Source organism: Giraffa tippelskirchi, chromosome 13 (genome assembly GCF_054371585.1).
Source record: "Giraffa tippelskirchi isolate mGirTip1 chromosome 13, T2T-mGirTip1v1.2.pri, whole genome shotgun sequence".
NCBI lineage: Eukaryota > Metazoa > Chordata > Mammalia > Artiodactyla > Giraffidae > Giraffa > Giraffa tippelskirchi.
The window spans coordinates 122,543,764-122,562,731 of NC_137287.1; the positions used below are offsets into that span (position 1 = coordinate 122,543,764).

The following is an 18,968-nucleotide window of genomic DNA, read 5'->3' on the forward strand; positions in this document are numbered from 1 at the left end:
CAACCCACTCCAGTATTCTTGCCTGGAGAATCCCATGGACAGAGGAGCCTGGCAGGCTACATATAGTCCGTGGGGTCACCAAGAGTTGGACACCACCAAGCGACTAACACTTTCACTTTTTCACTTCAAGCTGCATAAGGACAAGGAATTTTGTTTATTTTTTCAGTGCTGTAGCCCCACTGCCTACCACCTGCCCATCTCGATCAGTTCTAGAGGCTTCACTGGCTACTCCAGCCAGACACAGCCTCTTCCTCCCCAGGACCCCTCAACGTGGTCTCAGGGCTGAGCTCCAGGTGCCCTGGTTGTGGTGACGCATGTGTGCCAACTCTGGCTCCCTGAGCTCTGGTTGTGGTGATGCATGTGTGCCAACTGTAGGCTCCCTGACGCAAAGCACCTGCTCTGATTCATCTTACTTGTTGCAACAGCATCTAGCATGGGACAGATCGCAAACAAAGGCACACACAGAAACAGACCCCCTTATTTACGTCTGTTAGAGCGGAAGCCTGGGGGTGGCGAAGCTCATCTACCTGGAGGGCCTGACAGGTAGACACACAGCCGAGGCAGGCAGGGGCCTGTGGGCTGAACGGTCTGCGTCGAATCAGTACCAGCAGCGGCTGGCGTGCAGGAATGGAGGCTGAGGGTCACCAGGACTCTGCTTTTACCAGCAAGAGCAAACTAAAAACTCTATGATTATTATTATTTTAACTTTTTATTTTATATAGAATATAGCAGGTTAACAATATTGTGATCATTTTAGGTGTATAGCAAAGTGATTCAGTTTTATATATATGTATACACACACACACACACACATATATATATACTCATCTCTTCTTTTTTAAATTCTTTTCCCGTTCAGGTTGTTACATAGTTTTGAGAAGAGTTCTCAGCACTACAGCAGTGATGGGTGGCCTCCGCCTGCAGCAGCTTGGAGCGGGGTTTGGGGTCCCAGCCAGAGATGGAGGCTGGTGACCGTGGTGAAGGCACCTGTTCCTAGACCAGCGGTCAGTGACGAGGGCCCTGGCCCATCGGCTTTGCAGAAAAGAATCTCCACAAAGACAGAAAGCAGTGAAGCCAGTCAAGTACTTATTAGGAGGGAAAAGAGTACAGTCCGTGTGGACAGACGCGGGGAGGGTCCCCGAGTCGCGCCCTCGTGGCGGTTTGAATCCCTTTCCCAGGGCACTTCTTCCAGGCTTCCTTTGGCCGGTCAGTTTGGTTTGCCCGGTTCACAGTCCGTGTTTGGTACATCTGGGGTCCTCCCGGCGGTGCACACGCGTCTCTTAGCCAAGATGGACTTTACTCAACAGCACATGGGTAGAGAGCGTCCCTTGACGTGACTCCCCTTGGCCTCCAGGGAGCTTCTCTGCGCAAGTGTGCTGGGCCAGCTCTCCTGGCCTGGAGAAGGAGACGCATGTGGTCTGGGCGGGCCCAGTCCCCTCCCTCCACTGTCCTGCGGTTCTTATCTTGCCATTTCAGACCACAGGGAGGGAAGCTCCAACCGGTGCACCCCGGGGGCCCATCTGCCTCCCGCCTCAGCAGAGCCTTGCTGGTTCTCCCTTCTCAGCCTAGCCACGTGTCCCAGTCCATCCCAAACTCCGTAACTGTCTCTGCCTCCCACCCTCCCCTGCTAACCGTAAGGTAGTTCTCTAAGTCTGTGGGTCTGTTTCTGTAAAAGCTCGAATATTGTTGAGTGAAATCTCCTGTTTCAAATGTAGGCTCAATTAAAAAAAATACCGTATGGGTCAAAAAAGAACCCCAAACAAACCATATCTTGCATCCGGTCACTGGGCGGCCAGTTTCCAGTCCAGTATAAGGGCAAGTGTTCCTTCATCCATTTGGGACAGTATTTTCAAGACCTTGTTGGGATTTGCCTTCCTGCCCTGGAGGCTCTGATTGTCCCCATTTGGACCCTAGTTTCCTTCTTCTGTGGATCCAACTAGATAGGGGCCGTCTCAGGCTGGAGGGAAAAGACAGAACAGAAGCACAGGTTGGAAATACTAAAGATTAAGGACTACAATGGGCAGCAGAGGGGGAAAGGGATGGTGAGAAATGGAAGGGAAAGAAAGACCTCTGAGCCAGAGGGGGCCAATTCAGCACCAAGGTTGGGGGCCTGCCCGCTGCCCGTCGTCCAGGTTAAATGACACTCTCCCAGGCCTCAAGACCCTGTCCAACCCCGGTCTGCCCAGCTCTCTGAACAGCCCCATCTGATGACCAATGACTGTTGGCTGGTGACCCAACAACGCTTCCTTCTTCCTCTTCGTAGTGTTTAGAAACCCGGGCTAGTTTTGTTTTCAGGAAGCCAAATTTCCAGCCTCGAGGAATTAGTCATCATTGTTTAAGGTAATCATTAATCCTGTTGCTTTTGGCCAGTGATTGAAGTGGGTGTAGTGAAAATCGCTCAGTCATGTCTGACTCTGCGACCCCTTGGACTGTAGCCCACCAGGCTCCTCTGTCCATGGGATTCTCCAGGCAAGAATACTGGAGGGGTTGCCATTCCCTTCTCCGGGAGATCTTCCTGACCCAGGGATAGAACCCTGGTCTCCTGCATTGCAGGCATATTCTTTACTGTCTGAGCCACCAGGGAAGCCCAAAGTGGGTGTAAGACGTACATAAAGAAAGGGGGCTGGGAGATTCTGGGAAATGCATTTCTCCTTGATAGCGAGAAAAGGCAAGAGAGCGAGAAAGCGCAGGACAGTGAGTCAGAGGAGGCCTGAGCACAGAGGTGCCCGCTGACCCCTTTCCTCTCCGCCTTTGCTGCTCCTGGATGAAGACTTGATGCTTGAGGGTGCAGCTGTTGCAGGAAGGGGGCCCTCTTCCAGGGCCCAAAAGTGGGCTCTTGTCTAACGCTTGGTGAGGGGACCCAGGAGGACCCCTCTGCCACGCGGCCACGCCCAGGGACTGGCAGAACATCCAGCTGGGAGCCATGACTTCTGCTTTTGTCTGAATGTTTGGCGCCCCCCAGGGGGCCCCCACCCCCAAATTCATGCCCTGAAATCCTAAGGTTCCTTGTGACCTATTAAGGGGTGGGGTCTTTAGGGGCGGAGCCGTCAGGAGGGCGGAGCCTTCACGAAAGGTATTGGCGCTCCTGTAAGAGAGACACCAGCTCGGTCCCTCGCCCCTTCCTCCCTGGGAGGGCAGAGCCCGAAGGTGCTGGCTGTGAACCAGGAGGACAGCCCTCACCTGACCACGCTGGTGTCCTGCTCTCAGACTTCCAGCCTCCAGAGCTGTGAGAGACAGCTCCCTATTGTTTATAAGCCACCCAGTCTGGTGTGTTTTATTATGGAGGCCTGAACACAGGAAGACGGTGACTTTGAACTGCCGATCTAGCCCAGGCATTCCCTTCCCCCGTGAGAGACTGCCCCCACCCCCCCGCAGGTAAATGCTTCCCATTCTCAACGCTGTTCACCCACTCAGTTGTGTCTGACTCTTTGTGACCCCATGGACTGCAGCACGCCAGGCTTCCCTGTCCTTCATTATCTCCTGGAGCTTGCTCAAACTCATGTCCATTGAGTCAGTGGTGCCATCCAACCATCTCATCCTCTGTCGTCCCCTTCTCCTCCCGCCTTCAATCTTTCCCATCACAGTCTTCTCCAATGAGTCAATTCTTCGCGTCAGGTGGCCAAAGTATTGGAGCTTCAGCATCAATCCTTCCAATGAATATTCAGAGTTGATTTCCTTTAAGATTGACTGGTTTGCTCTCCTTGCAGTCCAAGGGACTCTCAAGAGTCTTCTCTAACATCACAGTTCAATAGCATCAATTCTTTGGCGCTAAGTCTTCTTTATGGTCCAACTCTCTTATCTATATATGACTACTGGAAAAACCATAGCTTTGATTACATGGACCTTTGCTGGCAAAGTGATGTCTCTGCTTTTTAATGCTCTGTTTAGGTTTGTCATAGCTTTTCTTCCAAGGAGCAGGTGTCTTAATTTCATGGCTGTAGTCACTGTCTGCAATGATTTTGGAGCCCAAGAAAGTAAGTCAGCTTCCAGCTTTCCTCATTCTCAGTGGCCGCCTCCAGAAGCCCCTTTGATCACCCGTTTCTGTTCTGCTCGGTCTCAGCCCCTTGTTTCTCCCTTCGTGCACTTGGCACCATTTGTAATGACTTTGCTTTCTTTTTTGATGTGGACCATTTTTAAAGTCTTTATTGAATTTGTTACCATATTGCTTCTGTTTCGTGTGGGTTTGAGGCATGTGGGATTTCAGCTGCCCGACCAGGGATCAAACCCCGACCCTGTCGCGTTGGAAGACAAAGTCTTAACCACGGGCCCACCAGAGCAGCGCTGACACTGCACTTGCGTGTTGATTTCCCTCTCCACTGTCTGTTTCTGCAGCAGCTTTAAACGCTGCTACTCAATGAACTTTTAAATGAATGAATGTCATTGATGGAGATTCCAATACAGGACAGATCCTGTGACCAGATTTAACCCTGAAAACAAAACAAAACAAAACTTCATTCAACAAATATATACTGAGCTGTGCACGGGGAAGACCCAATGCAAAGGGCTTGGATCTGGACCTGGGACACTGACAGAGGGGCAGTGCCATAGGGTTGAGTGCTGTGGTGGGGAAGCAGGGGGTGCTATAGGGCATCCTTGCCCCCTTCTCCCCCTGGAGGAGGGCATGGCAGCCCGCTCCAGTGTCCTTGCCTGGAGAATCCCACGGACAGGGGAGCCTGGCGGCTACCATCCACAGGGTCGCGAAGAGTCGGACACGACTGAAGCGACTTAGCCCAAATCCCCATTTCCCATATTGGAAACTGGGCTTCAAGACATACCACTTGTCCATAGCAATTCTCAAACCCCTGGGGTCCCTGAGATTTTTTCAGGGGACCTCCAGAGGGCCTCCTTTTTCTAACTTCATGTCTATGTGAGACCAGGTTTTCTTCATCTGTGTCAATTAAACAACATATTGCCAGGAAGTGAATAAAGAGGCAGGTGTGAGAACCTAAACGTCCATTGCCAGCCGTTAAAGAGATTTGCAAGAATGTATAACTATGCCATTCTTCTCAATATTTCTCTTTTTTTTGTCTTGGAAAATACGGTTCTTTTAAAGTGTTGGTTATAATAAATAGGGAAGGGATGTTTTATTATTTTAAATTAACAAATACATTCAAAAATTGTTTTAATTTCTAATGTGGTAAATATCGATGAACACAGAACAGAAGTTTTCTGAGGTCCTCGATGACTTTTAAGAGTGTAAAGACCAAGAAAAGGACAAGGAAGAATCGGGAGGCACACGTGTGCGCGTATACAGTAGGTGCAGAATGAACGGAGCCCGGCAGGGCGGCCCCTCCCCGCGCCGTCCGAGGCACCGGGCGCGGCCGTGGCGCGCGTCGCCGTGCGCTCGTCAGGGAGGCGGCTCCGCTCGTCACGGAGGCGGCTCCCCGCACCCGCGCTCGGCGCCCCCTGCTGCCCGCCGCCCGCGCCGCAGCCGCGCCGCCCGCGGTTTCCGTCGGCCCACAGGCGTGCCTGCCCCTTTAACTGGCGCGTACCAAGTCCTTCCCGGTTGCAGGTACCCCGAGCCCGGGCGCGAGGAGCTGCCGGCCGGAGGCCCGGTCGGGGGGATGTGGAGCCGGCGCTGCGTCCGCCGCGGGTCCGGGCCGAGGGCGAGCGAGGGCGGGCGCGGGGCCGCGGGGAGGGCGCGGCGAGGGCGCGGGGCCGCTCGGCCGCCCTCCCCGCCTCGCGCCGTAGCGCAGTCCCAAGATGGCGGCCACCATGAAGAAGGCGGTGAGGGGGCTCGGCGGGCGGGAGGCCGGGGCCGGGGGCGGCGAGGGCGCTCGGCGGGCGGGAGGCCGGGCCCGGAGGCGGCGGGAGGCCGGGGGCGGGGGCGGCGAGGGGGGTCGGCGGGCGGGAGGCCGGGGCCGGGGGCGGGGGGCCGGGGCCGGGGGCGGGAGGCCGGGGCCGGGGGCGGCGAGGGGGCTCGGCGGGCGGGAGGCCGGGGCCGGGGCCGGGGCCGGCGAGGGGGCTCGGCGGGCGGGAGGCCGGGGCCGGGGCCGGGGGCGGTGAGGGGGCTCGGCGGGCAGGAGGCCGGGGCCGGGGGAGACCGGGGGGACGCGAGCTCGCGGCTCCCGGTCTGGGAGGCTCCCGGCGCCGCGGGGTCCCCAGGCCCGGCCGGCCGCCCTGGAGGAGCAGGGTCCTCCCGGCGGCGCCGCGGGCCCTAGAGAGGCCGGGGCCCCGCCTCGGGCCGCGGGCGGAAGGCCTGGACGACTGCAGCCGGCGTGCGGTCAACCTCGCAGCTTCACGGGGCCGCCGGCACCCGCCGTCGTCCGGGAGCTGAGGCCCAGGGCCGGTCGGCGCGCAGGGCCGGAGGCCGCAGGCCGGGCTGCCCGCACCGAGGGTGCGCGGTGCCCGGAGCCGCCGGCTTGTTCCCTCTGCTACAGAGCCGCGAGCGGCTTCCTGGTGACTCAGCTAATAAGCAGAACCCGAGTGCACACCCGAGTTTTATTTTGTCTTTCCCCAAAGCTCACCTTTTATCCCATTAAGCGAGCAAAGCGCCTGTTCAGGGCTTATCGCTCGGTAAGTCTACCGATGCATAGAAAGAAACTAACCCGGAGCGGGGCAAGGCACTGACAGCGTCTGATGGTTACTGAGGCTGTACTGTGCGCCGATCTAAGCACATTCCGTACGTTATTTTAATTTTCTACTCCTCTTAGGGTCATGCTGCGTTTATTTTTATTTTACAAATCAAGAACCTGAACCACAGAGGCAAAGTTAGGGTTGTAATAAATAAACACGGGAGTTCTGCCTCCAGCGTCTGTGTGTTTAACTTCCATGGTGTCTGATGAGAGTCCGCTGGCCGAAGGCATTGGCTCCGTCGGTTTTGTCTGAGTCCTTCAGTCCGCTTCTGAGACCGCCTGGCAATGTGCTTCCATTGCTTTCGGCTCCACACCACCTCACAGTCTTCAGCCACCTTGGTGTAGGGTGACCAGTCTGTTCAGGTTTGCCTGACATGGACGGGGTGCTGAAACGGGGACAGCTCCAGGCAAACCAAGATGAGTTCCTCGTTTTACTGATCTGTCATCCGCAAATTCTTGTTGGTTCCAGAGTAGAGTTTGGGGCCTGGGTGACTGAGACACTGAGTGAGATTCAGCTGGCCTCTGTTTTCTGTTTGTACTGAGCCCTCTGTCACGTATGACCTTTAACTCCATGGAAGATAGTAGTTGTGGTTCAGGCCTGGGTGCATTCAGTGCAAAGATGGCCAGGAGGAAGGGAACTGGGGCGGGGAGCAGGCTGAACCGTGATGGCCAAGGGCTTTTGGAGGGGACGGTGGCGGCCCAAACGCAAGGCTCTCTATCTCAGGAAGGCTCTCACAGGCGCAGCGCATTCCTGTAGGGGCTTCTGATAGGTTAGCAACCTGTGCGTCTTCCTCTCTGCTGACTCGGAGAAGACAGATGCGTACCAAATGGGTGAGAGCAAAATACCATAGGGCAGCCCTTGGCGTTGAAGAAGAGCTCTTTGCGTCTGGCGTGCTTTATTCTGAGTGTTTGTAACATCCACTGGGGCGTGACTTTTTATGGTGAGAAGTTAGGATGAGACGACGATTCAGTCTTAACATCTCCAAAGTTCTCCTTTCTCAGACCTGGTTCTTGGCCGGTGATACATCCTGAGGACAAATGTCTCCTCCTCAGAGAAGCCAGCTTTGACATTTCAAAGAAGCCCTCCAACACTTCCACTCCTTAAACTATTTTGCTTTCGCTATCACACGTATCACTAACTAGCAGAAAATCTTACTTTTTACCTAGTTCCTCTACTAGAGTGTAAGCTTGTCAGTACTCATGAGGGGGGACTCATATTACCCTGTTGCTAAGTCATGTTCGTCTCTTTGAGACCCCATGGACTGTAGGCCATCAGGCTCCTTTGTCCATGGGATTCTGCAGGCAAGAAACTGGAGTGGGTTGCCATTTCCTACTCCAGGGGATCTTCCTGACCCAGGGATGGAACCCAGGTCGCCTGCATTGGCAGGTGGATTCTTTACCACTGAGGCTCCAGGGCAGCCCTCCTTGCACTTAGGGAATGCTAAATTAATGAATGACTGTTCATACGAAAGATGAATAAAAATACAAAATTTTATATTGTAGAAACTGAGTAGATAACTGTTAAAAATTCAAGCATATTGAAATTAGCCAGACTTTCCCTCTAGGGTTTTTAGAACCTTAGGGGCCCAGCTGTGGGTCCGGACTCAGTGCGAGCATGACAGGATGGGTCCCTTCCTCCCGGATCCCGGGACAGGCTGTTGTTCCCGGTAAGGGCGCAGTCGTAGTGCAGGGGATTTTAATTTTCACCTGAAATCTTGAGCAGTCCCATTTCTCTTAGACCTAGCAGAATTTCCTTCTAGATCTGGGTCTGTTCTTTGTAATGATTTTTGGCAAACATTATTCAGAAAATAGAGCACTTAGCTGTCATTTATTGAAAGGTGACTCCATCCCCAGGCCCTAAGCTAGGTGCTCATGTTTATCACTTCTGGAAGGTGGGAATAGCTTCCCCGTTTTACAGATGACAAACCTGAAGTGGCTCCAGAGAACTGGATGAGTTGCCCATGGTTCATGTTGGCTTGGATTTGAATCCCGTGCTGCTGTTCCCACCACTCTGTGCTGCCTCCAGTACTGTGAAAGTCTCCTTCCTCCTTGAGCTATTTTGGCTTCGTGAACGGTAGTACTACATCTAGCTTTTCTCCTGACCTTTCGGGGCACGGGTCTCTTTTAAGGGTCGGATGAAACCCAGGAGGAACGCACATGCGGCGCAGCACATTGCACAGAGTGTCGGGAGTAAAGGGCCCCCTCTCAGTCTGCACTCCCAGTTTAGAATTACCCCCTCCCTGCCAAAATGGAGCCGCCAGCAGCACAGGACTGTTCTAGATCAGTGAGATGAAAACGGAAGCTGCAGTCAGGAAAGGTGCTGACTTGTCTCTTTCCACCATCAACAGCCCTCCCCTGGGTGGCCTGCGGGTTAGGCAGTGGGTGTTTGCCTCACACCCCGGCTTCAGCCCTGAACTGCAGGGAGAACACCACCGTTACAGAAATGAGCTCCAGGGTCCCGTGTGCTGGGGGCTACTGGTCGGTGAGGCTACAGCAGGAACCACCTGCTTTGGAAAGATAGAAGGCAGGTGGCCAGACTCGCTGCAGCTTTTCAGAAATCCCTTGTCAGTGAGTCTGATTGAACATGCCTTAGATGTGGATTCACAAACAGTGCGTTAAGCCTCAGCTGTGCTCCCGGTGAACCTGGGCTGGGTTTCCTGGGGATTAGCCTGTGAAAGCCTTCCCGTGATGGGTGATCTGCAAATACACGTTCAGGCTTCTAAAGACTCTGTATTTAAATTCAGCAGGAGCGGGAAGTCTATAATTCTCTGTTCCCTGTTGGCTTAGAGAGTTGAAACTTCTTTTTTTTTTTTAATTTAAATGTATTTATTTTTAGTTGGATGATAACTGCTTTACAATATTGTGATTGTCTCTGCGGAACATCAGCATGAACCACCCTCAGGTATACCCATGTCCCCTCCCACGTGGAACCTCCTTCCCACCCCCCACCCCACCCCTCTGGGCAGTCACAGAGCACCGGGTTTGAGCTCCCTGCGTCATACAGCAAATTCCCTCTGGCTGTCTAATTGTATATATGGTAGGGAGTTGAGACTTCTTGTGCGAGCAGATGGCTTGAATGCCAACGGACCTGTGTATGGAGTTCGCTTTAGCTTGTGTATCGTGTAGCTCAGTGTTTCCCAGCTTCCGTATTACGGTTATGAACCAGGTTGAACATTCAAAGCTATATGTATATCCCATTGTAAAGGACTTTTTTTCAAGGTATCTACTGGGTCTCTGCGGAGGCTGATGCATGTTTATTGGGTGATGGCAGCCTGGGTCAGGGGAGGGCTGAATTCTAGGTGTCTGCATGTACATTCTGACCACTAAGCTCCCTATTGCTTGAGACAGCAGGTTGCCTGTCAAATGAAAGAAAGAAGTCACTGGTCATGAGAGAGCAGGTGAAAAGATAGGGTGTGGTGTGGTCACTGAACCATTGCTGCTGCTGGTAATGGAGCCCACAGTAGTCCTTGCTGAAGCTGTCGGACTCTTTCCTCCTTTAAATTGTAACCATGTGCCCTTGTTTCCTATCTTTTAAGTGAGGGGGAACTCGAAGGAAGCTTGTTATTTAAAAGATGTTTTAAAAATATGTGGTCCTTTGTTAATCAGTTGACTATCCTCTAATATAAAATAAAATTAAAACTTTTTTTATTTAATAAAAATAAAATTAAAAAGAGACAAGTGAAAAGGGGAAGGAAGCAAAAGAAAAAAGCATGGTCCCCCTTTGAAAATCTGAAGCCAAGGACTTCCTGCTCCTTCTAGATGTGTGTGATTGCATGTGTAAAACACACACTTACACACGCACACACTTGCCCTTAATCTCTGAGTGCTCATGGGTCTCTCTGGCTCTGGAGCTAGACCACCGGGGTCGGCACCGAGCTCTGCCACTTGCTCTCTCTGTGGCTGTGGGCAAATTTCTTAACCTCTCTGTGCCACACTTTCTGTAGAATAGTGGTGCTAATGATCCTGCTTGCTAAGATTGATTGGAGGATTGACAGCAGTAATAAAGTACTTAGAAAGCCTTTGGTACATAGTGAGTGCTCAGGAAATGTTGCTGTTAGTCGCTCAGTCATGTCTGTCTCTTTCCATCCCATGGACTCACCAGGCTCCTCTGTCCGTGGGATTTCCCAGGCAAGAATAATGGAGTGAGTTGGCGTTTCCTTTTCCAGTAAATATTAGCTATTACTAATATGATTTCATACTTTGTCATGTAAGCTGTCTAATTTTCTCTACCGATTTAACCACATTAATCACATCAGTTCGGTCGCTTCGTCGGGACTCTTTACGACCCCATGAACCGCAGCACACCTCCCTGTCCATCACCAACTCCCGGAGTCCACCCAAACCCATGTCCATCGAGTCAGTGATGGCATCCAACCATCTCATCCCCTGTCGTCCCCTTCTCCTCCTGCCCTCAATCTTTCCCAGCATCAGGGTCTATCCAGTGAGTCAGCTCTTCGCATCAGGTGGCCAAACTATTGGAGTTTCAGCTTCAACATCAGTCCTTCCAATGAACACCCAGGACTGATTTCCTTTAGGATGGACTGGTTGGATCTCCTTGCAGTCCAGGGGACTCTCAAGAGTCTTCTCCAACACCACAGTTCAAAAGCATCAATTCTTCGGTGCTCAGCTTTCTTCACCGTCCAACTCTCACATCCATACATGACTACTGGAAAAACCATAGCTTTGATTAGACAGACCTTGTTGGCAAAATAGTCTCTGCTTTTTAATATGCTGTCTGGGTTGGTCATAACTTTTCTTCCAGGGAGCAAGCGTCTTTTAATTTCATGGCTGCAATCACCATCTGCAGTGATTTTGGAGCCCCCAAAAATGTCTGTCACTGTTTCCACTGTTTCCCCATCTATTTACCATGAAGTGATGGGACCAGATGCCATGATCTTAGTTTTCTGAGTGTTGAGCTTTAAGCCAACTTTTTCACTCTCCTCTTTCACTTTTAAGAGGCTCTTTAGTTCTTTGCTTTCCTGCCATAAGTGTGGTATCATCTGCCTATCTGAGGTTATTGATACTTCTCCAGCAATCTTGATTCCAGCTTGTGCTTCATCCAGCCCAGCGTTTCTCATGATGTACTCTGCATATAAGTTAAAGCAGGGTGACAATATACAGCCTTGACGTACTCCTTTTCCTATTTGGAACCAGTCTGTTGCTCCATGTCCAGTTCTAACTGTTGCTTCCTGACCTGCATACAGCTTTCTCAGGAGGCAGGTCAGGTGGTCTGGTATTCCTATCTCTTGAAGAATTTTCCACAGTTTACTGTGATCCACACAGTCAAAGGCTTTGGCCTCGTCAATAAAGCAGAAGTAGATGTTCTTCTGGAACTCTCGTGCTTTTTCGATGGTGCATCGGATGTTGGGAGTTTGATCTCTGGTTCCTCTGCCTTTTCTAAAACCAGCTTGAACATCTGGAAGTTCATGGTTCACGTACTGTTGAAGCCTGGCTTGGAGAATTTTGAGCATTACTTTGCTAGCGTGTGAGATGAGTGCGGTAGTTTGTGCATTCTTTGGCATTGCCTTTCTTTGGGATTGGAATGAAAACTGACCTTTTCCAGTCCTGTGGCCACTGCTGAGTTTTCCAAATTTGCTGGCATATCGAGTGCAACACTTTCACAGCATCATCTTTGAGGATTTGAAATAGCTCAACTGGAATTCCATCACCACTACTAGCTTTGTTCTTAGTGATGCTTCCTAAGGCCCACTTGACTTCACATTCCAGGATGTCTGACTCTAGGTGAGTGATCACACCATCGTGGTTATCTGGGTCGTGAAGGTCTTTTTTGTACAGTTCTTCTGTGTATTCTTGCCACCTCTTCTTGCTATCTTCTGCTTCTGTTAGGTCCATACCGTTTCTGTCCTTTATCGAGCCCATCTTTGCATGAAATGTTCCCTTGATATCTCTAATTTTCTTGAAGAGATCTCTGGTCTTTCCCATTCTATTGTTTTCCTCCATTTCTTTGCATTGATCACTGAGGAAGGCTTTCTTATCTCTCCTTGCTTCTTTGGAATTCTGCATTCAATTTTTTTTCATTTTACAGTGAATTACGCCTTATTCATAGTGAAGACACATAAGTTCTACATTAAAGCAAACATAAACTTTTACTGTGTGTGTGTGGAATATAGTCCCTGAGATGCATAGTGACCCTCATGCCAGTGTATCAATCAGATTAAAAATTACAGAAATGAGGGAGCTCATCTGGTGCTCTGTGACCCCCTGGAGGGGTAGGATGGGGTCGGGAGGTGGGGGGGAGGTCCAGGGGGAGGGACGTTTGTATACTTGTGGCTGATTTAAGTTGCACAGCAGAGACCAGCACAACCGCGTAAAGTGATTATTGTCGGTGTTGTTCAGTCACTAAATCATGTCCGACTCTGCCACCCCACGAACTGCAGCACGCCAGGCTTCCCTGTCCTTCACTGTCTCCCGGAGTTTGCTCAGACTCATGTCCACTGAGATTGTTGGAACCATCTCATCTTCTGTTGCCCCCTTCTTTTGCCCTCAATCTTTCTCAGCATCAGGGTCTTTTCCAATGAGTCAGCATCAGGTGGCCAAAGTAACGCAATTATCTTCCAATTAAAAATAAATTCTAAAAAATTATAGAAACAATCAGACTTCGGATAGGCTCAGTAAGCTTGAGCAAGTTTTAACTCTTAGAGAATAAACTAGTCTGAGGCATTTACAAAAATTAACTAGCACATCACTTTTGCTCCCTGGATTACCTTGATGAAAGAATGTTCCAGCTTGAGAAATTCTGCTCCAGGCCAAAAGTTGACTGACTTGATCCAGGATTTATTCTCAATTGTTGTTTATATTGAAATGTTTTTGCGGATTAGGCATTCCATAGCATACCAGGAGAGGTTACAGGTTTAATGAAGAATCTTAAGCTTGTGGTCCTGCAGCTTGGTAGGGCCTGTCTGTGACATTCTCTGCCTCTTGTGGTCCTGGACTCTGAGGATAAGCAACAAGCAGTTTATCGAGGTGTTTCAGAATTATGCTAAAAGCTAACCTCTAACCTCTCCATTCAGATTAATTCTACAAAACATTTCAATGTTTCCTCAGGCTGCAGAAGATGTCAATGTCACTTTTGAAGATCAACAAAAGATAAACAAATTTGCACGGAATACAAGTAGAATCACAGAGCTGAAGGAAGAAATAGAAGTAAAAAAGGTATTGAAACTGGATTTATTTAAGAAACATGAAAGCTCTTCATGCTATAGCTTTTTATAACTAAATTCAGTCATGTGTGATTATAGCGGCCTTGGGCTCCCCACTGTGAGTCACGTAATACACTCCAGTTAGTTTAAGAAGGAAGATGTTAGTTGAGGGAAGTGAGCGCGTGCCCATCGTTGAGGGGTGTGCCCTCTGGCTGAGGGTCAAGGAGCAGGTCCCAGAGCCGCGGCGCGGAGGCCTGGGCCGATGATGGGGCTGCTGCTTCACCGCTGATGCAGAGGCGGCTGCGCCCCCCTTGGGGAGGACTCTGCCCCTCAGTCCTTGGGTCTCTGCGCTGCTGCCCAGCCCAGGCCTGCATGTCAGAGCCTGCTTCTCACGGCAGCTCGCCTGGGCTGAAGGCCGGGTCAGGTGTCTTTGATTAGGGGACTTGATGTTATTATTTGCATCAAGCAGAGCTGAGAAAGGCGAGTTTGTGTTTGTGTTTTTATTCTGCTATTGGAAGGCAGACTTCCCAAGGTGAGACACAAAGTAGGAGACCTGAGTGGCCGTGGAGACCCCCATGGTGCCCTCCGGCGACTTGGAGCGATCTGGAGCTGTCTGGGGGGCAGCGTGCCAGTCTGCTCCTGGGTGCTTCCCTGTGAAACGCCATCTAAACAGTGTGAGAAACTCTTAGTTTAGTGTGAGAATTCCTTGTGAAAGTCTCTCAGAGCGTAGCGTGGGTGTCCCAAATGACAAGTGGGTTTTACCAGAGAATTTCGAATGCATTTTTCATTGCTGTTCACTTCGGATACACAGAAACAACTCCAGAATTTAGAAGATGCCTGTGAGGACATCATGCTTGCAGATGACGACTGCGTAATGATACCTTATCAGATTGGCGACGTTTTCATCAGTCATTCCCAGGAAGAAACGCAAGAAATGTTAGAAGAAGCTAAGGTATGTCAAGATCTCTCCCTGGAGGGTGACGTGTAACTCTTAAATTAGGATTTTTTGTCATTATAAAGAATATGTGATTATAGGTGTAGGGAAAATAAGGGATGCTAGCTAGCATTTCATGGGTCCTTCCAATGTCCTGGGCCTTCTCTGAATGCTCGTAAACATGATTTTGTTTAATCTTAAGGATGACTCTGTGGCGTATTTGTGGGAATCCCAATTTAGACCTGAAGAAGAATAGAGTCTTAGAGAGGTTATGGGACTCACTCAGAGTGACAAAGGGGATGATCTTTTGAGCCCAGAAGCTGTGGCCTAAATTAATAGTTTTCAGAAAGTACAGAATATCATAAAACAGAAAAAGAAGATCACTCGTAATCCCACTACCCAGAGATAATCATCCATGACAAACAGTTTCACGTATTTCTTTTATGTTCTCTTCCTCTGTGTATTTTTGCGTCACATTTTGGTTGGTTAACATCCCAGTGGGAGTATTTCATTGTTCCACTCAATGTTCATTTATCCAGCAGGTCTTCACCGGGAGCCTGTTGGGGCCACATGTGCCTTAAAAGCATCACTTCTGATGACCGTTTAATGTTGTGTTAGAGGACATTGATTCAGCTCACTGTCCTCCTCTCGTTAATTTGTTTATATTCCTATTTTTCTGTAGGAATATTGTGGTGAACATTCTTATTAAATCTTTGTTCACCTTTAGGAAGTTTCTTTAAGGAAATAATCAGAGAAGTATAATTACTGGGTCAGAGTATGAAATCATTGACAACATTTGGGCTTGTTAAAAATTCAGATTATTGAGTCCAGCGCCAAGAATCCCTTATTCTCGAGGCCTGGAGCGGCGCCCTGGTGACCTAAGAAGCTCCCAGGTGACCTGGGGCCCCGCTTTGAGAACCGCTGGCCAGATTTCTAGCATGTTAACATTGCTGATGCTAGACATTCCTCTTTTGTTCCAGATATTAATGGGTATGTGTATTATTTGTGTGATTCCATTTTTTCTTTGTCATATTTAGGAAAAATCCTTTTGATCCTGGCCAGGAGGGAATTTCTGACCTTCCATGCATTTCTTGTGGCAAAGCTTCTCTTTCATAAATGAGACTCTCATTACGGCTCTTTTAAATTCTAACTCCAGGGGCCTCATAACTAGGAAACTTGCCAGATTTTGACAAGTTGTTACTCTTAATTATTGGCGGGAGTGTGAATTTTTACCATTTCCTCTAGTTCCATAGTTATTTTTGTGGGAAGTTGAAAGAGGCTGTGTCAGAAGGCAGGCCCATGGTGAACTGTTTACCTAAAATGTTTACACACCATTCTTTCTTTATTGGGATATGATAATTTATTTTATCTTATTCTGTTCTTTCAAGTCAGCCAGAACTGAGAAAAGCATGACTTATTCTATAATAAACAAATATAGATCATGAATGAAAAATGCCCACGTTCAGACTTTTGGTTTAGATTTAATTATCAGTATTATTTAGCTGCCTGTCCAAGTTTAGGAAGTGTTTGACCTAAAATTCTTCCCAGATGTTACTTCATCCACAGATGCTCAGAAATCGTCCAATTGAATAGAATTAATTTAAACTAAATTTTTTTTTTTTTGCAGAAAAATTTGCAAGAAGAAATTGACGCCTTGGAATCCAGAGTGGAATCAATTCAGCGGGTGTTAGCAGATTTGAAAGTTCAGTTATATGCAAAATTTGGGAGTAACATAAACCTCGAAGCTGATGAAAGTTAAACATTTTGTAAAAATTTTTTTTAATTTGTTTAGTAAACTTGAATATTGTTTAAAATGATAATTTCCCTTCAAATGAAATGGAAAGCAAAACTTTTTTTAAATTTTTCATTTATTTAATGGGAACTTGCCTATTTTCACGTCTTGCTTATTTATTTTATATTTTTAAAAGAAGACAGTATTCATCGATGTATTTTGCATAACAATTATATCAAGTGTAGGGGCTTTATGTCATGTTATTAAAATCAGTTAAGCAATCTTTCACGTTTCTGTATTGTCATTTAGAATATTTGTGCCGTTTTTACTTAGAAGGAAATTTTAACAGTTACATGTGTCATGTAGTTTATCTGTGTCTATTTCAGTTGCCTCTTTGAGATGAAGAAAGCACTGCTTTCATCCCATCTTACATCTGTTTTTACTCACTTCCCAACTAATACTTTGTCATATACTAAAACATATGTATACGCTTTATTTAAATATGTGCAGTATATGTTACATCTTAGTATGTATATTTCTTACATATATTGGTTTAAGAGTCCAGATGACGCAAAAACAAGTTGAGGCCTGTTGAGCTTCATACATAGAGCAGAACAACCGAGATGAACCAATAGGAGATGTTAGGTTCTTTTTTTTTTTTTTAATTACGTTTTAGACTTTATTTTAGTGCTTTGTAATTAACTGCAGTTTATATTGATAATGATGTGGAAGTTAAGCAGCTGAGTATTTAAAAATAAGGCTTTTTTCCTTAAAGAGTACATTTGCTCCCTACTGCCCTCCCCCAGAAGATAACCCTTTGGGATTTAGAAGACTTAATTATACTAACTTTCCAGCAGATGGCACTGATACGCCAAAACACCAATGGAGGCCTCAAGATGCAAAAATGAGATGTCCAAGGTTAACTGCCGAGAGCTTTAGAGGAAATGTCATTTTTTAATTCTCAAGGCTAAACACTGCATATGTGTTTTTTGGTTAAATGTTTAGAAACAGTTCAGCCTTAAAGGTAGTGTGTGTGTGTGTGTGTGTGTGTGTGTGTGTGTGTCACTCAGTCATGTCTGACTCTGCAACCTCATGGACTGTAGCCTGCCAGGCTCCTCTGTCCATGGAATTCTCCAGGCAAGAATACTGAATGATTAGCCATTCTCTTCTCCAGGGGGTCTTCCAAGCCTAGAGATCAAACATGGGTCTCCTGCATTGCAGATTCCTCATTGTTTGAGCCAGCAAGCAAGCCCAATCATAGAATATGTAATTCTAAAGTTCTTCGTGACCTAAAGGCATACTTTTAAGTTGCTGCAGATTTTCTCAAATAGTATATTCAAATCCTAGAAAATGACTGTCACAATAATATTTTTTCTTCTGTGCATTTGGTTGCAAGTGTGAGACTCGGAAATGTATTGTACCAGGAAATAGATAACACCCTCAAATTGGAGCTTTCCTTGTGGCTCAGATGGTAAAGAATCTGCCTGCAGTGCAGGAGACCTGGGTTCAATCCCCAGGTTGGGAAGATCCCCTAAGAAGGAAATGGCAATCCACTCCAGTAGTCTTGCCTGGGAAAATCCCATGGACAGAGAAGACTGGTGGGCTACAGTCCATGGGGTCGCAAGAGTCAGACACGACTGAGCGACCCAACACCCTCACTCCCTCAAATTAGAAAAGTTGGATAAACTTTGAGCCTGGTTCCAAAGCTGGAGGGTAAACGCCGGGAGTGTTGTGTACCCACGGATGTCGGGGGAGGAGCAGCCACCCCCCTTCACTCTGGGGCCCGGGGAAGGGCTGCCCTCATTGGACCAGAGGCACAGCTGGCCCGGGACACCCTGCAGTGACAGAGCTTGGACTGGTCACTGACCTCACTCTCCCTGCAGAATCCAGCAAGTACCACCATTGGCCAAACGCAGCCGGAATCCAGAGGTGGTCCATAGAAGTCAGTCTGTTAACAGGGCCCGTTGGGAGATGAATGGATGGGTCTGGAGGGCCAGTTGGAAGACCCAATGGAGGCTGGCTAAAACTGAACCGTTTAGTAGAAGTTTTAATAGTGAAGGCTCAGCTGACTGATGTGCTAGAAACGGAATCGTGTAACCGGCCAGGACTGAGAATTTTGTCAGTGCGTTAGCAAATAAGCCTAACACAAGAAAACAAAGATTTCATGGTAGGGAGGAAGAGGGACACATTATTGCTAACGTTCTACCTTGTCTTTAAAGTTTACCTGTGAAGTAAATTTATGAAGGACATCAGAAATGTTTGACTCCCATTTTAAGTTCATTTCTGAAGTGTCGCTCAGCCTGCTCTTATTTTTATTGGTAACCTCACTGGGCAGGGCGAAGGCTGCGGACAGAAGGGACTGCATCTCACACTGAGCCCTGGCGAACACCTGTTGATCTGAATGGTCACCACTAACTTTTTTAAGTTGGAGTATAATTGTGTTACAATGTCATTAGTTCTGCTTGCAACAAAGTGAGTCAGTGGTGTGTATGCATGGATCCCCTCCCCTCCTAAGCCTCCCTCCCGAGCCCCCCCCCAGACCCCCACCTGTCCCACCACTATCCTCC

General features: G+C 48.6%; 1 protein-coding gene and 1 long non-coding RNA gene across 5 annotated transcripts; one reads left to right on the forward strand and one right to left on the reverse strand.

The window, feature by feature from the left end:
- Window positions 1-706: 706 nt before the first annotated feature.
- Window positions 707-2,967, reverse strand: LOC145532417 (uncharacterized). Its single transcript, XR_014073215.1, has 3 exons — window positions 2,735-2,967; window positions 1,766-1,957; window positions 707-1,395 (listed from the first exon to the last, which is right to left on the reverse strand). It is a non-coding gene; the product is annotated as an uncharacterized LOC145532417 (long non-coding RNA).
- Window positions 2,968-5,473: 2,506 nt separating this feature from the next.
- On the forward strand, window positions 5,474-16,684 carry PFDN4 (prefoldin subunit 4). 4 transcript variants are annotated; one of them, XM_081557306.1, is made up of 6 exons: window positions 5,474-5,512; window positions 8,494-8,649; window positions 9,412-9,477; window positions 13,641-13,748; window positions 14,547-14,687; window positions 16,297-16,684. In XM_081557306.1, exons 3-6 carry the CDS (start codon window positions 9,463-9,465, stop codon window positions 16,426-16,428), a joined length of 396 nt encoding a protein of 131 aa, XP_081413432.1. In that variant the 5' UTR covers window positions 5,474-5,512; window positions 8,494-8,649; window positions 9,412-9,462; the 3' UTR covers window positions 16,429-16,684. The 4 variants fall into 4 exon arrangements, with proteins under 4 accessions (XP_081413432.1, XP_081413431.1, XP_081413433.1 ...); XM_081557305.1 differs by lacking the exon at window positions 8,494-8,649 and having other exon boundaries at window positions 5,474-5,727; XM_081557307.1 differs by lacking the exon at window positions 8,494-8,649.
- The last annotated feature ends 2,284 nt before the right edge of the window (window positions 16,685-18,968 follow it).

What these genes read in the sequence shown, in the direction of transcription:
- PFDN4 (XM_081557304.1), top strand. Translation starts at nt 5,704, where the DNA reads ATGGCGGCCACCATGAAGAAGGCG. An exon ending in CGGCCACCATGAAGAAGGCG is followed by an intron (nt 5,728 to 13,640) that starts GTGAGGGGGCTC and finishes ATGTTTCCTCAG; the next exon opens with GCTGCAGAAGATGTCAATGT. An exon ending in AAGAAATAGAAGTAAAAAAG is followed by an intron (nt 13,749 to 14,546) that starts GTATTGAAACTG and finishes TCGGATACACAG; the next exon opens with AAACAACTCCAGAATTTAGA.